This window comes from Anopheles gambiae, chromosome 2, assembly GCF_943734735.2.
Source record: "Anopheles gambiae chromosome 2, idAnoGambNW_F1_1, whole genome shotgun sequence".
Classification (NCBI taxonomy): domain Eukaryota; kingdom Metazoa; phylum Arthropoda; class Insecta; order Diptera; family Culicidae; genus Anopheles; species Anopheles gambiae.
The window spans coordinates 114173974-114200519 of record NC_064601.1 but is presented as its reverse complement, the minus strand read 5'-3'; the positions used below and the strand labels follow the sequence as shown (position 1 = coordinate 114200519).

At 47.7% G+C, this 26546-nt stretch overlaps 2 protein-coding genes across 2 annotated transcripts in view; one reads left to right on the top strand and one right to left on the bottom strand.

The window, feature by feature from the left end:
- LOC3290353 (ecdysone-induced protein 74EF) overlaps window positions 1-26546 on the bottom strand; it is a 212501-nt gene that overhangs the window by 164588 nt on the left and 21367 nt on the right. The window contains exons 2-4 of the mRNA XM_061648487.1: window positions 860-1781; window positions 619-786; window positions 13-544 (exon numbers count right to left, since the gene is read on the bottom strand). Of these exons, the coding sequence (XP_061504471.1) occupies window positions 13-544; window positions 619-786; window positions 860-940 (781 nt within the window). The 5' untranslated portion in view covers window positions 941-1781. The remainder of the gene's footprint in view (window positions 1-12; window positions 545-618; window positions 787-859; window positions 1782-26546) is intronic.
- Window positions 2584-3593, top strand: LOC1269847 (U7 snRNA-associated Sm-like protein LSm11). Its single transcript, XM_308499.4, has 2 exons — window positions 2584-2982; window positions 3065-3593. The coding sequence occupies exons 1-2, from the start codon at window positions 2688-2690 to the stop codon at window positions 3541-3543; spliced, it is 774 nt and encodes a 257-aa protein (XP_308499.3). The 5' UTR covers window positions 2584-2687; the 3' UTR covers window positions 3544-3593.

The following is a 26546-nucleotide window of genomic DNA, read 5'->3' as shown; positions in this document are numbered from 1 at the left end:
CAATACCCTTACCTTTTATGACGATGTCGGGCGGTTTGTTTGCTCGTCCACCGTTACTGCTACTGCTCCCATTGCTGCTGCTGTGATGATTGTTGCCATTGTTGCTGCCGCCGCTACTGCTGCTGGACGGCACGCCGAGTGCATCCAGACTGGTAACACCATTTTGACTGTTTGTGTGGGTATGATGGAGGTGTAGCTGTTGCTGCTGCTGCTGCTGCTGCTGCTGATGGTGATGGTGGTTCTGCAGGAGCTTTTCGGCGAGCAGCGAGTTGTTGAAGCGATTCTGCTGCAGCAACCCTTGCGCTTGGGCGAGCAGTATCTGCTCCTGCAGCTGTTGCGTGGTGAGTCCACCACTGCCAACGAGCTGATCGTTTCCACCGGAGCAGAGCCGCTGCAGCCCACCGTCCAGATCGTTTGGCTCGGTGACGGAGAGGGCGCTCAGTTGGGCGGCCGCCGCTGCCGACGTTAGGAACTGGCTACAATTCTGCAGGAAGATCTGTCCGTTCGTTTCCTCGTCTAGCTGAAGATCATTGTTATTCTCCTCCTGCAAAGTGAATGGAAATTGAAGCACACTTCTCGGGCATGATCTCCTCCCATCAAACGATCGATACTACTTACGACTTTTATCTCGGTGGCAGGAAAGTCCTGGAAGAACTGTTCCAACTCGAACGTGTTCTCGGTCAGCTGTCGCAACAGCTCGTCCGAATCATTTTCCAGCTGCTCCTCCAGTGTGTTTAACTCGCTCGCCAGCTCGGCCGTTTGGCTTGCCGTGGCTTGGTTGCTCTCCTGCGAAGAAATTGGGAAAGATTATTAATTTAATTATTTTTTTCTAGTGATTCAACTATAATTGCGATTATACCGTTTGCAGACATGCTTGCAGATCCACCATCCGTCCATCGTTGTCCGGGGACCACAGCAACTCATCGTCGATAAATGGCATCGCCACGATGGCAGAGCCACCTCGTAAGCTCGCTAACGCCAGCGTACAATATTATTCAATCAAATTATATCCGAATACGATCCGATCACTGTACATTGGCCACAATTACAATAAATGATTTAAAACACACTCTCTCACTTTCGAACGGTTTCAGCAAAACGCCTATTGCTTATTCACCACACACACACTCACCACTTGTATTCACCAATCTTGTTTAGCCAAGACACAGTATGGTCACCTTCGCGAGCTTCCATACGATTCCGCCTAGGTGGCGCTCGGAACACAAAACGCTTTCACCACTCGATTATATTCACCACAAGCGCGCAAACTTAAAATCACCTAAAGCTTCTTATTTCAAACTTCTAGTTTCACCTCATTTCATCACTACAGTAACGGTCGTTTCTAATTCGTTTCACAAAAATATACTTTCGACACGTTTATCACACGTACGTTTGCTCAGAACGATTATCATTTATCACAGATCTCGTTGCAGGGGGTAGGTTAGGTAAAAGGTGTGAGGCTTTTCTCGCTGGTGCGTAAAAGTTTCACCATACGCGCTGTTTGCTGCAGACTGTATTGCTTGTTGCGCTTTGCTAGCTTGAAGACATTTGGTGTTGCTTTGCCGATGGTACGATGTTTGCCAACGACCGTCGCCTTTGCTGTTCGAGGAGGCGAGCTGGAGTAGCAGTTGGTTGGTTTGCTTGATAAGTTGTTGGCAAGATGTGGCTCGCAACGGAACTGCAGTATCATTTTCTGGGCTCGTTCAACAGGGCGGGAGTATTCCAGGTGAAGGGGGTTAACAAGCGATCATAGAGGTGATTCGTTTGTCCAGTGCAACAATCTGTAATTGGAGAAAAATTAGAAAGATAATTTTAGTTTACATTTTAAACACATGCACATTTGTAAAGCAAGTGTTATTGATTCGTTTAAACATACGAAGTTCCAAAATTCCCACACAAAATTCGATTGTTACGCTCATGCCGGTCACTAAACTACGACGAAAGCTTGTAATTCGATATCTTCTTCAACAGGTGACATTGAAACAAAGTGCAAGACGATTCTTGTACCCGAAAGTATTGCATAGCTACCTTCGTTCGAAATTCAATCCTTTCGTCTGGGCATGGACTTACCGATTGACTAAATTACGTAAACACATAAGCCTGTTAGGTCCATCTCGTTAACAAAACTCACCCAAAGGTATTCTTACATTGGGCTGTACAAATAAACATAATTAATAAGGGGTGTTAGGAGCGCCAAAATAACAACACAATTCAATTAGTAGCTAAAATCGAAATAATAGCATTAAAGCGTTTGAATTACGTCAATTACAAGTGCTATTACAACATACAACAACGTTTCTTTTCAAATCATTGCATTTGAATTTAAAATGCTGAATTGATGCCCAATGATGGAGCTGTTCGAATTTCGAACATGGTTGGTGTCTTGGCTGCTTTTTGTTCATGAGTAATTTTTGTTGTTAATTTTGATAACTCCACTTTTGATACAAAATGTTTAAAAGCTTTGAATAAAACCGTTCTAATGATAATTATATCAACCAGACAGAATCGAAAATATCATAAAACAGATAAGCTCACCACACCATCGCGTTCGAACTAGTTGCTCACCCCTGATGTAAACATTGCCATTTGACAGATCAGGCCTGCTGTCAGGCCAGTACAAAACATCTCGTTTCGTGTTGTTGAATTCGTTCCGCTTTATATCGTTACTAAAAACTGCCGCCAAAAGCATGGGAAATAGTGATACGGACAGCACAACGTCCGAATCGGACAGTTCCGGCGAGCTGGACGTCGGAAGTAAACGATTCAATCCACTGAAAGCACTGTATTCCGCCAAGCTCAAGGTGCCGGTTCCAAAGGCCCGCCTGCACGACAATATAAGCTCGCTGGAAGGGAAGCAACTCACGTTGGGCGGCTTTACGGAAAAGTTCGACGAGGCACGTATCAGACAGATCCGAGCGGCCCAAAACAAGCCTAAGCTTGCAGAAAACGAAATGCCACAGAGAAGGTTTCTTCCCGAGCAAGGTAAGCGGCGGTCGGTTGTGTTGTGCATATGTGTGCTTTGTTTTTACCAGTTTGTCCACTCTTCCCTTCCACAACACGCTAGGGCCAGTGACACGCGTCAGGTCCATCCGACACACAAAGAACATTTTCATCCGGCTCGAGAAAGGCTTCGAGGGGCCGCTGGGCCAGCTGCAGCGGTGGATGGAGGGCCGGAACCGGGTGCGCGTGTCCATACGCAAACAGAAGGGTGTCCGGGGGCACGTTTCAGGTGTGCTCGAGCTGTTCGACAAGCACTGGAACCTGGCGCTGAGCGACGTGTGCGAAACGTGGACGAGGCGCAAGTACCGGTACAGCGAGAACCGACAGCATCCGGACAGCATGGAAGCGCCGCGCGACTGTAGCGAGCGGTTGCGGCGGCTCGGGATCGTGCTGCCCGAGCTGAAGGTGCGCCCGGCGGACGGGAAAAAGAATGTGATAATCACCCGCAAGGTGCCTCAGTTGCTGGTTAAGGGCGAAATGGTGGTGCTGGTAACGCTCGAGCCGGGCGAACCGCAGGCAAGTACTTCGAAAGGGACGAAATAAAACGCACCTATCTGTTTTCTGTAATCGGATAATGTTACCATATGTACAAATACGAAATTCCACTGCTTATTTCGCTAGCTAGCTGCATTAGTGGTCCAACAGGGAATCGAAAAATAAGTCTATTCAGTCCGAAAAGATACAAAACGCCTTAAGCTATGCAATGCATTTAACAACATTGTTTCCTAACGAACGATCTTATTCTTTCTTGCCAATGTAAGTGTAAGGCTATCAATAGTAGTGAAAAGCTCCATTCCACCCCATTCGTTACCCCCCGCTTACACGTTTTCCAGTCATTGGCCTTTCCTGGCCGAAAGTTCGCCACACAGGCCAATCGAAGAAAAGTCTATTGCCCTCGCCGCTTCACGCCACCTACCATCGAGAGCCCGGGCATTATCCTCTACCCGAACCCGGACACACAAACACACACACACACACTTACACCTTCTAGCGCCATTCAATTGCATCGGGCGCAAAAAAACACAACGCGCCAGATAAAACCACGATAGCAAGATGGGAAGCATAGGAGTGAAAGTTGAAATCATTTCACTTTTCAATACGCACACGCTCTTTGAAGTGGCCACAACTGGTCGTTTCCTTCTCCGTGTGCGTCATTCGTAACCGCAAGGAAAGGTGGAGAGGGACGATGGGAAGAGCGGGGACAATTGCGATAGAAACCATTGCGCTTCATGTGTTGCATATTCTTCTGCAGTAGCAGTAGCAGTCGTTGCACTTGCGGACGGGATCGTGTATGGGGCCCCGAGTACTGTGATATTACATCTCGCTGGTCGCTCACTGGCTGCCACCATGCGCATTTGATGGCATTGATAACAAGCGCAGCGCAGCAGTGGCAATGTCCGTTTCGGCTCTCCATGCTGTGCCATCATTATGCGATGGCCGAGGCCAGTCACATTTAACCTAACCTTTTTCGGTTTTCCCTCCTGCTTCTCTGGAGGAGAGCTCGAGCTGTAAATGATGAATAGGAGTTCGCTTTCCCGTTGTCCGAAAAGGTCATGCTGTGTGGGGCGCTCGTGATGGATGGCTTACTCGTTCAGTATCAACCTTTATTGGCACCATGAATACTATTATTTAGTAGACTCATCAATAGCGATCAAAGAGTTTAATGCTACTGAAAAACGGAACTTCACTTTTGTATAGCAAAAGCGCGTTCATTGGCCTCTCTCTCTTTCACTGTGTTGTGTGCCTGTATGTTATGTTGCAGCATAAGGGGCCACCGGTTTGTGGAGCAATGTGCAATGTGTCATGTGTTTGTTTAGCCTAAGTACCGTTAGACCGCTTCTCGCAAAAAGAGAAAGAGATGCAACATGAAAGGGAAAGAGCGCGCCAAATGGGGAGCTGCAGGTGCAAACGTGCGATGCACCACCGTGCGCTTGTTGCGTGCGGTGCATCATTTACGCGCCAAAGCATAGAGTGGGAAGGAAACACGCATCCCACGACAACTCCCCCTCCCTCGCGCTGCATCGCATAGAAAAAAGGTCATTTTTCTTTCGCTTTCGCTGCGCGTTGCTTTTTTGTTTTGATCGTGATCTTCCATGCGGACCAAAGAGAAGGAGAAAGAAGGAGAGGGAAGGTGCTTTTGCTTTTCAATGAATCCGAAGTGCAACAAACTGTCCGCTATTCATCGTTGGAGTTAGCGTCATCGGAAGTCGGAAGCACCAGCTACGGCCGGAGGAAGGAGGAAAGAGAAAACACCAACACACACACTGGCGCGCGTTTTGTATGAGGCAATCAGCACACATGGGGAGAGAAGAAAAAAAGCCGCACAGAATTGCTTCCAAGCGAGATAAGATTCGCATCTCGGAACGGAGCAAGTGCAGCATAAGAAAGGCGAGGGCGAGGGAGAAGAAGGAGAGAGTGCGCATTAGAAAGGCCTGAGGCTTGTGTCGGCTTGTGTCGTTGCATTGACCGCGATCAGGCGAAAGTGCAGCCTAAAAGGGCAATGGACTTTTCCCCTTCCCCAATGCTGCTGAGTGCATAAGATCGAGTTGCATCAGTGGAACGAATGAGAAATAATGCAGCAGTAAAAGGGACGATGCACCACCACGTACCCTGCCTTGTTTCGAGTAGATCGCATTTGTGCAATAATCTCCTATTACTTTTATGATCACCATTTTTTTTTTTGCTTAAAATTCACATTTATCAATAGACTTCAATCAAGCGGGAAACCTTCGGGCAACATTGTACCGCGTAGAAGCGTTTAAGCGGCCTGACTTTTTCTCGTACAATAAAGAGACAATTCACTTTCACTATTTGTTGTCGTGCGAGTGGTGGCAGCATCATAAGCAAACCGCCCGCACCCGTGGCCACTCCTCGTGGCGCCCGTCGGGATAGAATTGAAATAAATTAAATAATTACAAACACACACACACACACACAGACACAGGCTGGCGCGATCGCGTTGATGTAATCCGCAAACAGCAAAATGATTAACATTCTTGACCACATTCGTCGCGCGCGCGGCCGCGCGCCTTCCACCCAGAGATCGAGTTCCAATGATTGCGATCGGACGGGTAAGGCACGCCGGTTCATGCCGCGGACCCGAAATCGATATTTCTCCGGAAGCAAACCGGTTGATCTGCCGTTAGATTTTTCCCGCCAGCACGACCCGTCAGGGCACGACATTGTTTCGACCTGATCTGCGGTGTAAAGTTAATTACACTTTTTTTTGCTCTCTCTCTCTCTCTTTTAATGCGCGATCGATTAGTATTCTAATCGACCCAACGACCCTCGGATAGCGTGTCGGGTGTATCGGAGCGGTGCGGTCTGACAGATTTATGCCCTATGTGGAGGGGGGGAGGGGGGGAGGCTTCCAGCATACATCAGGGAGCCCGATGGCTGCTGCACCTACTTGTCTCGCAAGCCTCACCCAAGTGCAAAAACCCATAAGGTGCGCACTTTTCCACACACTGTTTGTTGGAGCTGTTATTTATGCAAATGTCTCAACGATGTTACACGATCTCCGGTCTGCCATGTGCGATCTGACCCCGGGTACCTTATGACAGGTCGTTTGTCACACTTCTGGAGGGGAATCTGAGGTGCTCTGCGCCATAAATCGCCATCTACGCTGCAGTGGGAAAATGGTAGCGAGACGAACCTGTCGAAGTCTTACGCGATCCGTTTTTGGAGCGCGATCTACGCCGTGTTCTTTCAACTAATGAACTCTCCACGCCATTGACATTGAGCAAGTGTGTGGGGTCTAGATGAGTTTGAGAGGTTCATGGCGTTGGGTAAAGCGAGAGCCTATGGAACAAACCTGTTCGTCGCCGTTCTTCGCTTGCTCCGGAGCCTCCAAGCGGGTGTCCAGCGGCGTTTGATTGATCAAATGTTTTCCGCGTTCGTGTTTGCGAGAGTGGGGCTGCTTTTTAAGTGTTGCTTCTTTGCAGCAAAGAACCCCGCGCGTAGAATATAGCTCCAATATCTTAATGCGCCGGTGGTGCGTTCTTAGAGCCTCACTTTCAAGGAGAACTTGTACACGATCTCTAGGTTGTTGTTTTCGTAGTAGCGCCATAGTTGGGTAGAATTAGGGTAGCTCCAAAACCATGCTCCATTTACATCGAAACTGTCAGAACCTATTGCTGTCGATGCTATCTTGGAAATTGGGAGGTCCTAAGTTCTCACCAAACTCCAAAAATAGATCCTTGCATTTTGATATCAAAATATCGTTCAAGATCATGATTCCGTACTTCGGAATGTATTCCCAAAAAAAAACTGAAATGAAATCTGACTGAGATCTGCTCACCATTTGCCAGACAGTCTCACTCGCTCACGCACACGCGCGACATTGCAGCATTTGCAATGTGTGGTGCGGACGCGGACGAAGGGACGGTTTGCCGATGGTTTTGCCATCGATCGGCGCGCTACATGACTCGTTTGGCCGCCAAATGGTATGGCGGCGAGCAACTAAAATTTCAAGATCAACCCCCACTCCGCTCCCCCCCCCCCCCCCCCCTCCAAACCTCCCTTCACCTCCCGATCGACCCCATCGACGGAACTTTCGTAAGGTCAACCACTACCGACACGCGATGCCACGGAAGGAAGGGGAAGCTTGAGCCGAGCTTTTGCAAAGCGCTATTGACGCCTTGCTTCCCTCCTCTTCCCAGCGCAAGACGTTTCCGCCACTACCACCACCACCACCACCAGCCGGTCCGATCCGGGTGCAAAGTGAAGCTATTCACGCGAGACGTAGTAGACGCCCGAGTACACCTCAGCACACCTCTCACCGTATACCTCCCCTGAGAGGGGGGTTTATATTCAACGCTCGGCAACTCCTCACGGTCAGCATCAAGGGGGAACCTTGATCGTGACGAATAACATGTTTACTGCTCACCTCCCCCCTGAAACCCCCCAGTTGCCGCCAGCGATCTCTTCTCTCATCGATCGCCACGATGACGTCACCGGTCAGTCGGCAGTTTGGCGTTTGTGGTGGGATGTTTTGGTTTTGGGGTGCGTTTTTGGCAGACAAGACACAATTCTCAGCGCGAGTGCTTCCATTACTACTACGCCACACTCGTGCGTGTGTGTGTGTGTGTGAGCAGGGGTTTTGCGTACCACTGGAGATAGAGGTGTATAGGTGGTGCGACCTTGCCACTGCGCAGGCACTAGATCGAACGGTGCTGGTGGGTCGTCGTTGTCACTGTCGTCGTAGGTTTTTGATCGTGAATTTACAACCACCGCACCGGGGCGGAAGGTCACCGCGAATTGGTTGGCCCCCATGAAGGTTTTTGAGGAGCTTTTCTAGCATAGGACGGAAGTTAGAAGCCATTGAAAGCATAAAGCGTCTATTCTGAGGTTCGTTCTTTGTTAGAGGCAAGCAAGCAAGTAACTCTTCTTACCAGATCAGAATCAGTTCGTTTTACCGTTGAAGGGATAAGAGATAGATTAAAGTAATTGCGCACCCGCTCCCGCGTGTGTTTCTAATAATAGAGCACCAAACCAGCCGGTTGCGCGAGGCGGGCTGCCTCAGTGCGACCGCTTTTGCCTACAAAGCGCAATAAACACCACCAGAGAGCACTCTGGTGGTAATGATCGATAATTGATTCGACAGCCAAGCAATAAGCGGAGCAATTGATCGCCGAAGACGCCCGGTGACCGTTTTGCGCGACCACTGAGGTGGCCGACAGTGTGTGTGGGGCTGTAATCATTTCATTTTACAAATCTTGTCTAACGGCTGCAGGAGCCATTTTGGTGCGGTTGGTGCTGTAATTTGACGATCAAAGTGATTAGGGGCCCTGTTGGTTTAGCGCAATCAACGATCGTACAGGAAGCGTTCGGTAGTTTGAGCTTCGTTTCCTGATAATGAAACAATTACCGATATCCTTTCTTGGAGCTCAGTTAGAGTTCCTTCCTTAGGTCAAACCTCCCCTGAATGACTTCACCCTCTTAGGGTCATGTCTTACCCATAAGCAAACGATCAGAAATCACTCTCTTTGAGCGAATATTTAAATAATAAACCCATTCCCAATAAATGAGCTTACATGTGTTTCCGCGTAATGACCAACAATTAACTGCGCTTTGCACAAAAGGGGTTGTTATTAATCAGTTAACAGCCAATATTCCCGTTGCGTGCCGCGGTGCAATAGATCCTCTACGCCTTGCGCCTGTTGGACCTGGCTGCGCCTTCCGCCTTGCCGCCGTCGCCGCTTGACGTGTCAAGTGTAATAAAACAACACTTTACTATGGTTGCTATGATGCCCGTGGTCTCAAGGGCGTAGGAATTTCCAGCGTGCACTTCTTTCGACTCCGGGATCATGACCGATCGAGCTAATAAACGATTGAATATGGTTGTTACTAAGAAAGTGATCAATTGTCAATCAATGCTAGTTGGGTGTACTAAAACACATAAAACCGTAAGTGTCATTCCACGAAAGCCGTATGATCTTGCCATTTCAAATATCTGCAGCGAAACAAAAACTCCTCCTTAAACCATATCGTCATCGTCTACTAAACGGTTCGGTTTACAAGCTACCCCAGGAATGTACTTTCGTGTGTGAGTGCGCACTCCAATCTAATTCTCGAACCGTCCGTGCAGTGACTGCACCTACCATGCATCGCCTGCAAACGCCTTTCTAAACGTGCGTTTGTGCAGCAGTCCGATTCGTCATCCGTTTGGTCGTTTTCTAGTTCTATTCTAAGTTGCGTTACGCCATCGTGCTCGGGCCCGTTACGCGTGCGTGTTTGTTTTTTGTGCGTGCAGCTCTTTGCAGGTTTGCGCATTTCTCCTAAATTGCGCTTGTGCTCTGTCCTTGCAAAGATGACGCGACGATGACCGACCTCCCATCGCCAGTCGACGAACGACCAGGAACCTAAAACCCCCAGCACTGTGCCTCGAAAGTGTTGATCAGAATGTCCCTGAAAGGTTGATTGCTATTGTGTCGGCCACTTTTCACACACACATACACGCACAGTGGGTACAGCCAGGGACGGGTATTGCGCGAATAGTTTGCGCCAGGGAGCTCTCTCGGTTGCTTGCGCACGGCGAACGGGTCGGTTGTGTTCGCTTCTATTAGCATAATTAGCTCTAATCGTGTGTTGGATGATGAGAATAGAACCTGCTTGGCAGATTTATACTATCACTTTTACTGCATTTTATCCTTACTTGAGCGCAAATCGGTGAAAGGGGAAAGTCACATTCTCGAGAATATGTCAAGCCGTCAGGACGAACGGATCCTTTCTATTGCTTTCCAAACGCAACAAAGTGGATCTAGATAAAGCGCATTGCATCCTAACCCCTGCACACTGACCGTGACGGAGAGAACGGCCACGAATGTACTTCCGGTTCCGCTAGAAGAGGCCGCGCGCTCAAGGAAACGCGCGCCCAAGCTTTCTTGAACTTTCAAAGCCCGGATGTGCAACTTCCGATTCGCTTGAAATATTCAATTGAACCATCACATCGTCCTCCCCGTTCAAGCAGTGTCAATGGTGGGACGTGTTACGCACACGCCTCTCGTTCGGTTCTAAAAATATCTCCCCATGTCACCTCCCCTCCTCCACACTCCCATGTGTGCGTAAGGATTCAAAGTGTTTACGGATGCGCATGCATAAAACCGACGTGGTTCGGCCCGTGGCGTTCGGCCCGGTACGATATCAAAGTTATTCACAACCCTCCGCCCCGCTCGCCCTCGTGGGGCCGGTTCCGTTTGCCTTGAATTTAATTCACTTCCTCCCCGCCTACCACACACCCCTACACCCCCTGGTATCGAGATGAGATCGCGCGCGCACCCGAGAACACCTGAGAGAGGTGCCGATTTGCCCTTGACAATGTAGCTTAAAGCTTGCCCCCCCGCTCGATGTGTCGAACCGCTGCGATGCTGGGGCACACCACCACAACGCGCCAAATCGCATCAATCAAACATTGCGCGTAAACAGCATAAGCGATTTGCCGATCAGAGCAACAAAAAAAAGAAAAACAACAACAGCCAACAATGGCGGTTAATGCTGGCCAAGATGTAATGGCAGCGAGCAGCAGCAAAAACTAGAAATAAAAATAATCAGCTTGTGCATTAAGAATTCAAACAAACAAACAGAACAACACAACTCGACTACTTTGAGTCGGTTTCGCGGTTTCGAACCATTTTCGGTGTGCTCGAAAAACTTGGGTTGTGGTTTTTTTTGGGACAATGTGTGAGTTTAATTCGCTTGAAATGGCGTCGCTCGCTCTATTGCGAGCATTGGAGCTTCTAAGCAAAGCGTTGCTGTAATTCTTCCCTGCCACGAACACACACATACATCGATCGGTCATGCCAATTGCTCACGGTGTTTGCTGCCAGTGCACTCAACGTCTCGAAATGGTCGAGGGCAAAATCCAGGAAGTAAATAGAAACACACAAACAGCAGTGCTATAGAAGTTGCTAAGCTCTAGCGCAGCTCTCCATGGGTGTGTGTAACTGTGTGTGTTTGTGTGCATGTGTGTGTTTTGCTCCCTCAACTCACCCTCCACCCTTGCTGCCCACTTACAACCCATTGAAGTAAACAATCATTTTTCCAAGGATACTCTAATCGTCACCAATACCATGGTGACGCATACCCATCGAGCGGAGAGCTAACATGGCCTACCACGTCCACATACACGTGTGCATCTGTGTGTGGGGGTATGTGAGAAGTGCGTTTAGAAAATACGCGACCCACCACGCAGAAGGAGCGTGGGCCAGAAGAGGACGCAAGCAGCAACCCTTTGCCGCACGGTTATTTGCAGCGCGCACAGAATGCAAAATGCCCCGTCTTGGTCGTCGTCGTCGTGACGCGACGTCGTGAAGTTGTAGAAAGTCCCCAGCCCCCCTTCTCTATACAGGAAGTGCGGTTCGGACGTTGGAGTGATGATTAGTGTGTGAATGACTTACGCTAGGGAATGGAGATGAAGGGGTAATATTCGACTCAATGACACCGTCAGTGAGGTTTGATGGAGCAAGCTGACGACAACTATCCAGACTAGCTTTTACAGCGCTTAAAGATGTCTGTTATGTCTGTTCACTGTAAAGCGCCTCAGTACAACTATCATTCCTCTAATTAAAACAGTCCACTCATGCCCGTACACCCAAACACACCCTGCGAACTTGCGAGCGAGAGACAAAAAAGCACCCTCGCGCCTTCCCATTCACCCAAGCATTCTGATGCAAACCGAAACGCAACGCGCAAATGACACTTTATGATTTATGACAGACAGGCGATTAAGACCGCACACGGCCACCCCCCTTTTCAGAGCCAATTTGACTGAATCCTTTGCAACCAGCAGATACAGCGGCCCTATACGAGGTGAGCGGAGGTTGAGAAAGTGCATCCTCAAGGACCGCCGACGATCCCATCCCAACCATCCAATCCATCCAATCGCTTTGTGAACGGAGGTCCGCCAGACAGATCAGGCGCGCGTGTGTGTGTGTTTGTTTTCCAATTACTTCTCTTTCCATTATTGATCGTTTATTGCATTCCGAGGGTTTCACTTAACACATTGATTAAAACGGCGAAGTTCAAGAACAAGGGCAATTGGGTATTAAGGGACATTAATCGTTTCGTTCGGGTACTGTTTAGTAGATGAGGTGCTTTTTGTGTGTAAAACTAAGATATCAACAGTACACTGAGTACTGCAAACTGACAGCTGTCATCTTGCTTTAGTATATAGTGTCAGTAAGTAGTAAAGCTCAATCAAAATAGTTTTAAATCATGTCTTATTCAAAATATTGTAAGTAGACCATTTTCTATTACTAAATAGTTTCTCATTAAGTCACTTAGTATCTCTCCTACACGCCAATTTGTTTTAGTGTATCATTACAGTCTATTCACAGTTAAGAGCTTTCGAAAATTGATTAAAATAGAATCATAAAACGTTTATTACTAAAATGATTGTAAATAAACCATTTTCTATCACTAAATAATCACTAAGTAAGTAACTAAGTAGCTCCTCAGTGCGTCGTTTTGCTGAAGTATTTGGCAACAATTAGCGATTGAGAACTGTCAAAAATGAATAACACAACAAGTTTGAAAACATCTTCTTTTTCATTTTTTTTTTCATTTTTATATTACTTAGTAGTCATTAAGTATATCACTTAGTAGCTCTCGTGCACATCGTTTTGCTTTAGTGTCTGATGGCAGGTCGTGGTAAAGAGCTATCAAAAAAATATAAAACAATGTTTAAAAACGTCTCTTACTCAAAATATTGTAAGTAGACTATTTTCTATGACTAAGTAATTACCAAGTAAATCACCCAGTTAGTATAACTCTTGCACTTCAATTTACCTTAGTATATGGTAACAGTTCGTAGTCAAAAGTGTATAAAATAGTGTTTAAAAACATCAACTATACAAACCATTTCAAGTTAACAAGGTTCTATCACTTAGCAATCACTAAGTAAATCGCTTAGTAGCTCTCCTGCACGTCTTCAAAGTCACTTTTGCCCGACCGAACATAAAACGCGCACCCCGATGACGAAGGCAGTGGAATCTCGCTCGCTTTTTGCACGATTCCCGGTCGCTCCCGGTCTTTGCTGGGTGCAAAATCCACACACACACATTAGCCGGCACCACGGCATTTACCTCGCCCGATGACTAAGTAAGCAGCGGGGAACAGCGCGGACAGAACAGAAGGCGAGAGTCGAGAGCGAAAAACCGGCTCGATCTGATCTATTTCTAGCCCGGGATCGCCAAGAAAGAAAGGGGAAAGTGTGTTATGTGTGCACGCTCTAAACGTGATTGTGCCTGTGATCTGTCATACGGTGCAAAGGCGTACGGTGAAGAGAGCAGAGGAGGAGGGCTGTCAGGCAAGAAGGGTAGCACGATTCCCTGGCTCCCGCTGTTGGCATAGGTCCCGTGGGTTTGGCAAGAGTTGATGCGCGAGAGAGATAGGCGGCACTCCACGAAACACGAATTCCGGACCTACCTCAACGGGGGCTAGCTCGCTGGGTAGACCCAAGGTGCCAAAAGGGGATGCATCCGTCCCACTGATTCCCGATTGCACTCACTTGCGTCCAACTCATGAGGGGAGAGAGACTGAGCGAAAGAGGGAATTCCAAAAATAAAGCTAACTGGCAACACTGCCAGATGTATGCAAATGCGCGCCTCTCTCACGGCGAAGGTTTTGCTCTCTTTCTCTCTCGCTCTCTCGTTTGCCTTCGCCGTTGAACTTGGTACAGAGCAAAGCCCCCCGTGATGCGATTCACAGCCTCCCCATCAGTGACCGCGCACAGGGAGGGGGGAATGGTAAACATGTTTACATTGAAACGTGTGAATTTTGCTCTCGCTCACCGGTCGAAGGTTTCCGAGCGGAGTGAGCGGAGTGTTCATTCCTGCTCCGTGAGTTCTCACCACTCACTCACCACACGCGGTCACGTTTTGCTCAGGTGCTCTGGGGGAGCACTCTCAAACTCACCACGCTTTTCCAACAGCCCCGCTGCTAATCCTATTTATCGCGTCGAACTGGACCGAAAAGCGTTTACCTTGAAGCACTGGAGACATGTGCGCCCGGCAGCACATGGGTTGAGAATGGGAGAGTCCAAAAGACAAAAAAACCGCGGGCTCTGTGCGAGTGTTGCTGCCATGTGATTGAGCATGCCATTTTCCCCCCTCATCCCCATCACGAAAGGGGGTAATTATATCGCCCACCCTGTCCGTGTACATAGAAAGTAGGGTTAAAAAGGTAAACAGAACGCCACATGTCGGTGTGTATCGAACTGCTGTGCGAAAATCTTGTTGGGCTTTAGGCTTGTTGTTGTTGTTGTTGTGGCTTTGTTTTGAAACTGTCACGATGTCAAGCTAAACGAGACCGCGCGCCCCGATGTGTCAGTCGGCGTGAAAGCCACACCGCATTACAGGCGCGCCCAACACGCGATATGGAGCGACAAGATGGGAAGGTTGGGGGTCGGCTTGGTTTCGGAAAATATGATCATCACGTGCAGGTGCAACGAGTCGCTATTTTGGGGTGGTCAGTCCCCCCCCCCCTTGAACTCATAATACGCAAAACGAGCGGCGGGGGCACGTAAACGGCAGACAGTGCTTCACGCGCTTCACTCTTTGCGCTGCTGCTTTGCCAAGCGAAAGGAGTTAATTTGTCCGCGCGTGGCGTTGCGTTGCTTTAGCGCTTTAGCCCCCCCCCGCGTATTGGTAAATAGTTCACTTCACTGTGAGACACCGCTGTCGTTATGTTATGCGTTTTTTGTTGTTGTTGTGGCCGGGAAAGCCCAAAAGGGGCAACAACCATTTCACCCGTTTTTTTCCCTCAGCCCTACTATCAGAGCCCTATCCATGCGGCGACGGGAGGAGAAACCGCACAACTGTCACGTACGTTGTGCGTTGTTCTTGTTTCAGCTGCTTCTTCTTCTTCGTTTTCTTCTTATTGAATGCCAAGTCTCGAGTGCCGATTAGCATAAGTCCATGTTTGGTGGTTGTTTGTCTTTTCCTCCATTTTTTTGGCCGCTCGTTGCTTGCCTGCTTACACTCTCAACAGGTCACTTTCCACCGGCATCGTTCGTTCGTCCGTTCGTTGGGGCTTGTTTGTGGCCGGACTGGACCGTGTGATTGTGTTGCTGTGCGGCCCAGACGCGAGGTTTGTAATTTCAACCTTTCCAGCTGATAATTGGCTGATTCCCGAATAAGTGGAAACGCGCGTACTTCACCTTGACGGCTGGTGCGTTGTGCGGCGATAACACCTCAACTGTTATCGGCGTGCGTGTGTGCGTGTGCGTTTGTGTGGTGCGTTTCAGTGCGTACAGTGAAGAGAAACGTGATGTGTTTGTGGTGAAAAAAGCGCATTTTGGAAGGCGATTTTTTGTTCTTTTAAAGAATCGAGGCGTGATTTCGCAAGGTACGCAAGAATATTTGGACCATTAATTTGATCTAGAAGCATACAAAAAGGGTGTAATGGGTTTAAAAAATATGTAAAAAAACACTAAAAATCAAACATTCCATTTTGTATTTTGATTGGCATATAAAAACATGTTGGCGCCACCCAACGAAAAAGCGAAAAGCAACAATGCACTCCTTTCAGATCATATTTTTGGTCGTTCTGTTATGACCAGTTTCGTTCGGCCCCCTTTATTTAATGACCCGTTATCATACGCTTTACTGTCGCTCGTTATTGGTTTCCCATTCTGCCATGGCTTGGTGATTGATTTGTGGCCAGCTTCAGCTTCCCAGCGGACCAAAACCAGATGTGTGGCTGTAGATGTAATCGATACAGTTTGGGGACCGACCTCTCCATAAATTATGTATGATGGTCAATTATTGCATCATTAACTGTGCAATTCCCGCGTGAATTCCTTTTCCTGTGCGCGAAGAAAACACATCAAAATAACACGTCCGCACGGAGAGAGGGGGAGAGAAAATATTTGAACCAATAAAATCACACCACATTTGGGATGGATTTTTTAAATTTATTCGCACATTGTCTTTCCTTCCTTCCCATCCTGGAAACGCTCGAATAGTACAAAATAATATTCACAAGAACCTTCACCATCCACGATGATGGCATACAATGTATGGGGCAAATGCTCCAACCCATCCAACAGCGCCAATGCGGGGACCGTAGCATCATAACAGTCAAACATGCTGATGCATCGATTAGATAAGGCGGAGTGCAAGAATGTATTGTCTGAGGTCAGTTGCAAGTCACGCATTAATGCAGCGAACGAATGCAGCATCGCTCCTCGGGCCCCGCCGATCGTCGGCTGGCCAAATGGGATGGAATGAAGCGTGAAGAAAAATGATCCATAACGCAAAACGATACCCCCTTTTGCTCCACGCGTGGCTTGCAACGCTCTTGTCTCTTTTCTGTGCGCCTCGCTTCCAGCAACACTTCGGGTTAACTGTACGCTTGCATAATTTTACTCCCGCCTTCCCGCCAAGTGCCATCCCGGGGATGGGGAGGAAAGCAAACGAAGAGAGAAGATGAAAAAACCGAAAGGAATTTCAGTGCATCATTGAAGACTGCACCGAGCACTGCACACACACACACAGAGGGAGCGCTGGAAGACCGAAAGTGAAACAAGCGGGAAATTTATGTTGCGGGATGCGGTGCGAAACATAAAAGAGACAGAGAGAGAGAGAGAGAGAGAGACGAAGAAAAAACAAACGAAGAAAGAAAGGCATAATTGAAGAACACGCGGAATGAAAACCGGTTCTTGCTGTGTGTGTGTGTGTGTTGTTAATGGCGTGGAGGTAGTCTAAGAAAAAACTGGATGTTTCTGAATTTTCCCACAGACGATTGAAGATGTTTTTCATTGCGCCGAGAATGTTGGTAACGGTTTTTTGGTGAATTTTTGCAACATAAATTGAATTTTTGATTGAGAAATGTCTTACCATACTGCTTCAAAAGTACTCCTCATCGGTTGCCATTCAAACCATCAATTTTTGTGTGCTCCCAAAGTCCCCTTGAACTCACCTGAAAATAGAGAAAGAAAATGTAACAATAAATAAATACCATGCGTCTCCATCACTTTAGTTCTAATGTAGCCGATTTGAAATCGAACCAAAAACCGCACACCACACACACGGTATGATTTGAAAAGCCGAGAAAATGTTACCGAAACGATCAACAATAAATAAACAATCGATCAATGTCCAAGGAGCGTAGTGGAAAATGGTGGTGAGCTAATGTAAACACAACCAGTCCGGTGTTTTTGCTGGGAACAGTAACGTTGGCAAGCGCATTAGGAGGGAGATGATCCGCTCCAACCAAACCATAGAAACACTTGTGACGTATCCATCATTTTGAGGGGGAAATGGGGAATGTCACCACCAACACCACGCCCCTGGCTATCCAACCTTCACCTCTGGAAAACTGTTCACCACTGGGAACAGGTCAAACAGTGGATGAGACATTGGACGCTTGATATATATTGCACATTATTCTTTTCTCGCATTATTAAAACTACTCTCGCAGTCGCTCTTTCTCCACCAAACACAAACAACACGTGCTCTCGAGAAGTCAATGGCGCTGAACTGCTGACGCTGAACGCCCCCGAAGAAAAGTCAATGGCTTTTGGGGGAGAGGGCAAAAATTAGGATAATAGTTCATTGGTTCAGGGGAAGGGAGGCAAACATTGCTCGCTTATTCGTCTCACTTTTCGACTGTCACAGCATCCTTCCTGCCGGTCGCACATAGCATCGCATCGGCAGCATGGCAGGAATGAACTTGAATGAGCTCATGGTTGGAGAAGAATCCCTCCAAAAGGGAAGAGAAAACGCAAACGTGTCCACCCCCCCCCCCCCCCCCCCCCCGGGTCCTGTGAATGATGAGGTGAAGCAGCGAACGAGCGAGAATGAAAAATGGCATCCGCGATGCATTCGTATCGCATCGATTGCGCACCACCACCACCACCATCACCACCCCGACAATTGCATAACCCGTTTTTGTGGGAAGCAGTTTTTGTGTTTGTTTCGTTTCGCCCAAGTGCAATGTTTGGAGCGTTTTTCTTTTCGTGTTTCGTTCCCCTTTGACAGATGTTTGGCAATTTAATGCAAAAAAGAAGCTAACGATGGTTGATGATGCTGTGTTGGTAAGGTGAAATGTGTTTGCATAAAGAACGTCGATGGCGATCTTCAGAATTTTGATATCATAAAACGATCGTATTATTTTTTAATAATTAAATCTCATTAAAACATAAAAATAGCTTTAAAATCCCAAAAGTAGGTCAAAGTTGCTGTAAATTAATCTTCATACTCATCAACACGCACAGCATTGCAGTTTTGCGTATTATTCCTTTTCCCCACGCGTAGCATGACTGCCAAGGGGAAAGGCAATAATATTCGCTAAAACCAAACTGTCTTCTTCTAAACGTCTTCTGACCTGGCGTGAGCACTTAAATCTAGGCCATTTCTTTGTCAGGGTTGCCACAGTCTGTCCCACTCTTTCACGCAAACTCTTTCCAAGAGCGGGGGCGATCGGTGGCAGATTTATGAACCTTTTGCTTGGATGGCGATAATAGGACGTGAAGAGAGAAAGGTTAGCAATATCTATTGTCTCTATATCTATTTACGAGTAAGGTTTCTAATGATTTAAATGGATTTTAACATTTTTGTACAGAATAAAGTACGTTTAAACACATTAAATTAATAACCATTCCCACCAACAGCGAGCAATGCTCAGCATTCACATGGATTGAATGATTCAAGCTCCCTCAACCTATAGCAGCACGTGAGCAATAACCTCCGCCAAACGACAGCACATAGCCCATCAGCGAATCAAACGCTCTCAGCTGCCCGTGTGTGGCACTGGTGTGGCGGCCACGGTCATGGCGCCACCACCGACTGACTTCCAGCTATCGAGCAGCGATCTTTACGATCCGCCAAGCCGAGCCCTTCGAACTTGCTCTTGCAACGCTGCCTGGCCTCTGCACATTCCACGACAGCGTTGGTGATATTTTAACCCTTCCCTATTTCAGCACAAACACATTGAGCTATCGCACACCCACGACCTGCAAGGGACTTCAGGGGAACAGCGGGAGGGGGTACAGCATAAAACAAAATAGATACACAGATGAACACGTGAGAGTGAGTGGGATTAGAGAGCAAACGATGAACCAGAACTACTCTCACCATTAGGGAAGGGGCAGAAAGGGAAGGTGTAGGAAGGAGAGGAGGGAGGGTCGATCCACCCACACAGCTCACACTCACTTACACGGCTTGGCAAATGCACTTTAAAGCTTGCCATACGCTGCCTTGGTGTAAATCCCGCTAGCTGGGAGGTTTCCATCGTTTATTTTCTTCTGGAATGGCCATCTATCTTCTTTTTTTCTTGCACTCTCTTTCTCTCTCTCTCTCTCTCTCTCTCTGTCTCTCTTAGGTTGACTAAGTTCAAACTCAAACAAGTTCAAACTCTTTCTTTCTCTCTGCTCACCCCTTTTTCCGCATCTTTACAACCGATTGCATCGAACGTAACGAAAAAAAGGGCAAGCGGAAGGAAAGAGAAAGAAAGAGAGAGAGGGAGAGAGAGAGGGAGCGAAGCGGGAGGAAAATATGTGTGCATTATCTCAAAGGCAACGACCTCCGCCGACCTAGCACAATGCAAAAAGGAAAAGTGCAACGGCCAACGGGCGAGCGGGCCAACCGTTGCGCGCACGTAAGAAAGCAGAAATGCATCGGAAAAGGGAACACGCAAAAGTGCATTGCGCGCGACGAATGATCGTGCCGTGGAAATGCATCGCGAATGTGTGTGTGTGTGTGTGTAAGAGGCCCAAAAACATTAGATACGGAAAGGAGGGAGGAAGGGATGGAGGGGAAAGGAAATGGTAGCATTAAACGAAATCACTTTAGCAGCGAATGGAATGAAAACATCGCGCACTCGCGCCCACTGGACTGGGGGAAAATTTGGCGGCGTAGAGTGTGTGGCGGGGTAGTGTGGGGGGCGATAAAGTGAATGCAATTCAAATGCACCAGTACGGTGGTAAGCACAAGAGCAATAGCACGCTGTGATCGCCGTGCGATCGACGCTCGACGTTTGCTAGTTTTTCCTTCTTCTCCTTTCTTTTCCTGCCCCCCCCCCCCCCCCAGGGGATTGGATTGGAGCTGGAGTTAAACCGGCTGTGTGCCCGGTTTTTGCCCTAGGTCGTGGGCGTGCAGCATAATGCAACCGATGCAGTGTGTGTGTGTGTGTGTGTGTGTGTGTGTGTGTGTGTGAGTTTGTGTGTGATGGTTGGCGTGCAAATCAACTTAAGGGAAAGCTGGCAATGGGGCCTTTAATCTTTCCATTCCATTAAAGGTCAATAAAACCGGAGCATATAGTTGGGGAATGGTTTGGTTGAAGCGACCGATAAAATTGAATTTTATGCTTTCGGGTGCGAATAAATTGCGAATTTCAAGCGAAACAGTTTTGCCGAAGAATGTGAAGCGAAATTGCATTTAATGAAAAAAATGAGTGTAAAATGAATTTTCTTCCAATATTTAATTTGCAAAAAGCACCCAATTCAAAGCTATTTTTTCCATTGTGTGGGATCTTATTTTTATACTTCAAACATTGTTTTTTTTTTATTATTATCAAATCCCTACCCTTCACAGACTCTGTCCCGCACAAACCGCAAACGCACGGGTGACATTTACGGGGCACATTTATAACCCTGCGCAATAACGCACGCCAATTTGTGCTCATTAATTCTAAATCATGCAGGTCAGGTTTGAATTTCAGGAGGGGGGGGGGGGAGAGCGCTAAGAGAAACATCATTGACACCCAGCCTGCCTATTCCTCCTCCTCCCTTTACACTCACTGCGAGAGCGAGGAATATTAATGCGTGAAAAATCCCTCCAACACGATCGAAGTCGCCGGGGTATGTACACTGTCAAACAACATAAACAGAAATCGCAATAACAAAACCACACACGAGGGACGGAAAAACACTCTTACAGACACACACACACACTTACTGGCTTCTCGGAAAACCGGTAAAGTTGCAAAGGGGGGTGGAAAATAAGAGTCAAACGCCAAAACAAGATGCGTTGCGCTGAAGATGCGGCTGCTTTGCGTTCCCCAAAAATAGAACGTCCTTCAGGGTGGGTAGAGCAAAGCCGCAAAACCCGTCGAGGAACGACCCGGTACGAGGTCTTCTCGGTCCCCGGGTTACCGTCCCGTCGACAATTAAGAGACAGGGAGAGGGATAGCGAGAGAGTTCAAGTTTACCGAATTTGTTAAAAATAAAGCCACCTTTCCGTCCACTCCCACCCCAATTTCTGATGGCGCTAAAACCTCCATCTCAACACACCCTCACGATCAACACTCCCTCCGTATTTACCGCTCATTAAGGAAGTAGATCGTTAAGATTTGCGACCATGGATGACCTTGGAAGAAGTGGGCGAAGGGGTGGAAAGGTTTTGTGGAATGTTTGGACAGTGTTTTTTTTTTGTTTTCGGGAGGAGAGAGGATTTCCCCATGCTCTAGAACGTTCCATTCGCGCCAAAACGCGCCCCAGCTCAGCTGTTCAAAGAGGCTCCCGCCACCCCCCCCTAGCCACTGTGTCCAAGAGGCAGGATTTTTGCTCAGTTCAATCCAGATTCCAGCCACGAATGACGTCACACGATTGTTTACACACGTGTTGCCCGAAAAACAAATCTCACCCCCCCATACTGGATCACCTCATATAAATCGTAACAACACGATCAAAATGGCCATAATAAGATGAAAACCACCGCCACACTGAACTCATCGGACCACTCCCACGCAGACTATGTAGACGAAGAAGGAAGTAGGGTGAGGGGACAAAAATATTTGCGCCAACAAATCGTTCTGTATGTTCGGGGGGACAGTTATCGAATGTAAACAAGGAGGACAATTAATCAGGTGGTTTCGGGGTGAAGCACGCGCTATAGACACCGCCTACTCGGATGGGTTGGGTACGGGATGAAGACTCTTGTGGGCAGAGTTGTGGGTTGGTTTGTTAAATATGTACACTACTAAGTGCGTCACTTTGATCAGGTGTTTGATTGGAGCGGTCTGCGGTGGAATGTTGGGAGGCGAAGGTGCTGGACGTAGCTAGACAAACGGATTAAGATTAGGCAGGCGAATTTAGAAGATCGCAGATTGGCTAATGAAGATCACAGATAGATCAACTCTGAAGACATTGGAGCTGTATGGCAGCCAGAGCAGAGTGTTCAAGAGATGTCCAGAAAGACACTTGGATTGCCAGTTGAAAGACTTTGCTAAAAAGCCTTAATTTTCCCTTACAACTATGTGTCATGTAAGCTCAGTTTTGTGCTAGTTCCTCGAGCTTAATGTCATCTTTGTACAAAACGCAGCTAGTACGCAGTACAGCACTCTTTCCAAATCCGGAAACCTACTATCCAACCTGGTTGTCTGGCACTCTTCTCCACTATCGCACCAACATGCTGCGATGCCTTTGTTTATCGTCTCGAACGACCCATTGTGGACGTTTCGCACGTTTTCAGCATTTGATGTTGCAGTGGTGCGTCCAGCGCCAGCCAGTACACAGACTGAAAGCTGCCAGTTAGGAAAAGGTCACGTTTGTCACGTCACTGACACTGACTTCCGAAAAGATCACTCCTCGGTACCTATTATTGTTAGTGGAAAGGTTGAGACTTCCGCAACGGGCGACTTCGTTCCACTGGATGGATGAATTGCATTCGGAAGTAAAACTGGTTGACTTGGAGCAACAATGTGTTACTTTTTAACATAATAAACTGATAAAACCTAAGATGTATTACCTAGCCATATGTGACGGAACGGAAGTGTATCCAAGGGAGTGATATAAATAGTTCAATAAAAATAGTTCCAAACTTAGTTGCTCACAGAGATATATTTTAATTATCTCTCCATCATAAAAGCTTCCTTTGTTCCGTGGCGCTTGGTTTGTGAATCGAAACTCATAGTAGTGACACGAGCTAGCAGTTAGAGCTGCTGTTGATATTTTATCTATTTCTATTTCGCTTCACTCACACAGTAGGAAGCGTAACCATCTCTCAGCAAAAACCCACCCTGGCCTTAGTAGTAGAACACATCGAAAGGCCTTATCACGCTTCACCCACGCCCTTCGCAAGTAGTGTAGCGTTGCGTTGATAGGAGAATAAATATTGGTGCGTGTCGTATCGCACTTATCTACTCACTGTTGGCCAGCTGTTTTTAGACGCCTTCGCTTTTTTTGTACTCGTCGTTCGGTGCTGTGTGTCATATAGACCGCCAGGAATGGAATGGTACTTCATTTGTTTTGGTCGAGCGGACAGGGAGTTAATTGCTCGACCAGCTACACCCAAAGCCGCACATGTTCTCTAACTCTAATCTTTTTCTCTAAGCGCACAGTTCCTTCATCTGCTCTCCAAACCCTCCCAGAGCTCGACGCTCAGAAACATTGAACTTCACCATGGTCAACTCGCGTACCCGGCCCGGCTAGACGAACGGCTCAACGCACTGCTCAAAATTCGTACCACCCGTCGTAGCTATACACCACACCAACGATGGGCGCGGGTGAGTAAATTCACGATCATCCCTTCTCCCCCGTTCGTCCACGCTCAGCTCCAGCGTCCAAGAGAGGGAGGGATGACGGTGGACCTTCTACTACGCGTACAGCAATCTGGGTCAAAGACAAGGTTACTGCGTGTGATTTTGCGACCACCCTTCTCACACGAACCAGCACTCGCTTCGCTCGCTCTTACATTCACAGCGTGTACACGCACCGTGTATCGTCACTCTTTAGCTGAGTGTCTTTTTCTCACTCTCTCTCTCTCTCTCGCTTCATCTCATACTCGTTGCCGCGGAAACGAAAGCTTCGCTCAGCTGGCGCCATTTCTTGTTGGCTTTTTTTTTTGGTTGTTGGGAATCTGGTTTTTTGTTTGATGGCTGTTGTGCGCTTCGTTTCACTTTCATCTGTGTCGAATTTTGATCCCGTTTCTCACCCAGTTGTTTGAGAGCGTAAAAAAGCGTAAGGTGGATTTTTGATGTGTTGGTTTTCCATTTCGTTGCTTCTACCTGTTGGGATGAAGGGTTTTGTTGGTGTTTTTGTTGTGGTAAGCAATAGAAAGGGGGAGAGAGCGACCGTGCACCCGATAATGTTTCGTGCATTAAAAGACGCTTTTCGATGACATCTTGGGGCATCATCTTCATGAGAGTCGGTTTTATCTATTCCGAAGCAGCCGCAGCGGCATAGTAATAAGCAAAAGTGTTTCAGAAGGAAAGAGAAAACCTCGGCACAATGAGGTTGGAAGCTGTTTGTTGCCGGTGCTAGAGTGTAGAGTGACATTAAATAGAGTCATTAAGATTGGAGAGCTTATTAAAAACGAGTTAATATTTGTTTTCTTTTTCACTGGAGCTCTGCGCTAGATCTCAAAGCCACATCAAAACGAGCGACAGTTTTACCGTCTATCAACAATCGGTGCATGCAAGAGCATCGCTGACTTTTTGTTTTGAGCTGTAAAAGTCTATAAAACTGGTAATTATGCCTTACAATTTCACAATGAGTAGAAAAACTACGCAACATGCCACAAAAAAACGTCCAACATTCATCAAGGCCTCGTACGTAACGGATTCCAATGATTTTTAACCTTCGACTCGTGCACACCCACCACAGTGCGAGCCACCGACCTTCGGGTTAAGTTTGAATCGATGGAAGGGATTAAGGCCTTCAGCAACGCCCCAGATTATGCAAAATCGGGTAAATTCATGTTGCTTAAACGATGCTAGAAAGCAGATCAGACGCTGCGGCGTGGGAAGAAGCTTCCGGTTTTTGGGTCGCCAAAGCTCACTGTCCTTGAAGGTTCGACCCCAATCGAACGTCTCGATCTCACAGCTGACGATGATAGCGAACAGTGCGCGTCCATAATCTTCACCCAAACGCACTTCACGAACAATCCACCAAACTCAAACGGCGAAGGACACAACCGAACGCGCCCAATTAGACCTCTGACACTTGCCAATTTGTGCGGCCCGCGCGGATGTTGTCTGGTCGGCGGATTGGCCTACAGCGGGGTCTACGCAACCGCAGATCTGACCTCCGCAGCAACAACCGACAAACACACACACACGTGCGCGCGCACCACACCAGACGGACAATGCGTGTACCGAATCTGCGCCACTGGAAGATCGCTCTCTTTCCGCGACCAAACGCGGTCGCGATCGCGGATTCTCAGTCAAAAAACAACCCCAAAAAAAACGCCATCCGAGCAACGAATGATGCTGAGTGTGGCGTTCGCTCCAGTGTACGCACACACACAGAAACGCCGAGGGCCGAAATCACGCAAAAATAAATCGAAAGCACAAGCGCGGCCGAAGATCGGCCAACGAGCGCAGCCGAATCCGCGCCAGCCACGCGCGTTTTGCGGTTTTTGTGTCACGGTCATCGCGAATTCAACGGCAAACGGCAACCGAAAAGAAGAAGGAAAGACACTCCACCAAAAGAAAGAAGGATGGTGGCGCTTGTCGGAGGGGGGATGACAGATGGTTAAAAGAAGAGATATGTAAGGGGGGGGGGGGAGGAAGTAGTTGATCAAACATCATCAAGACGATCAGAGATCCTGTTGTGCCCCTTGCGGGACGATTTTCTCACACACTTTGTTGGAGGGACTCTCTTTCCTCTGTCTCTGTCTCTCTCTCTCTCTCTCTCTCTCTCTCTCTCTCTCTCTCTCTCTCTCTCTCTCTCTCTCTCTCTCTCTCTGCTTCGTTACAATCGAGTGTGGGAAAGAAAGGGAGCGAACAATACGGAAGATTAAATGCAATTGCAGTCAGATGAATAAGGGATGCGGGGTGGAAGACGCCAGACTTCCAGATAATAATGGCGGCAGCGAGTGGTCATTGCGTGCTGTTAGGGCATTTTACAATGTTTCAATTCGTGACTCATCCGAGGTGGTGTGGTTGCGCACCAGGGTAATGTGTACTATCAATAGTGTTGCAATATACTTCTGAGAAATAGTGGCATTCAAGGTGAAGTGTTGGAAAATGATGAGATTTGGTGTAATAAACTGCTTTTCGAGGTAGTACTACTGAAGTATTATAGGGAATCTCACTTATTCTGAGACATTTTGCACGCTTTCTGGGCTCGTGTATGGTGACGTCTACAGTGCAGAATATGTGCC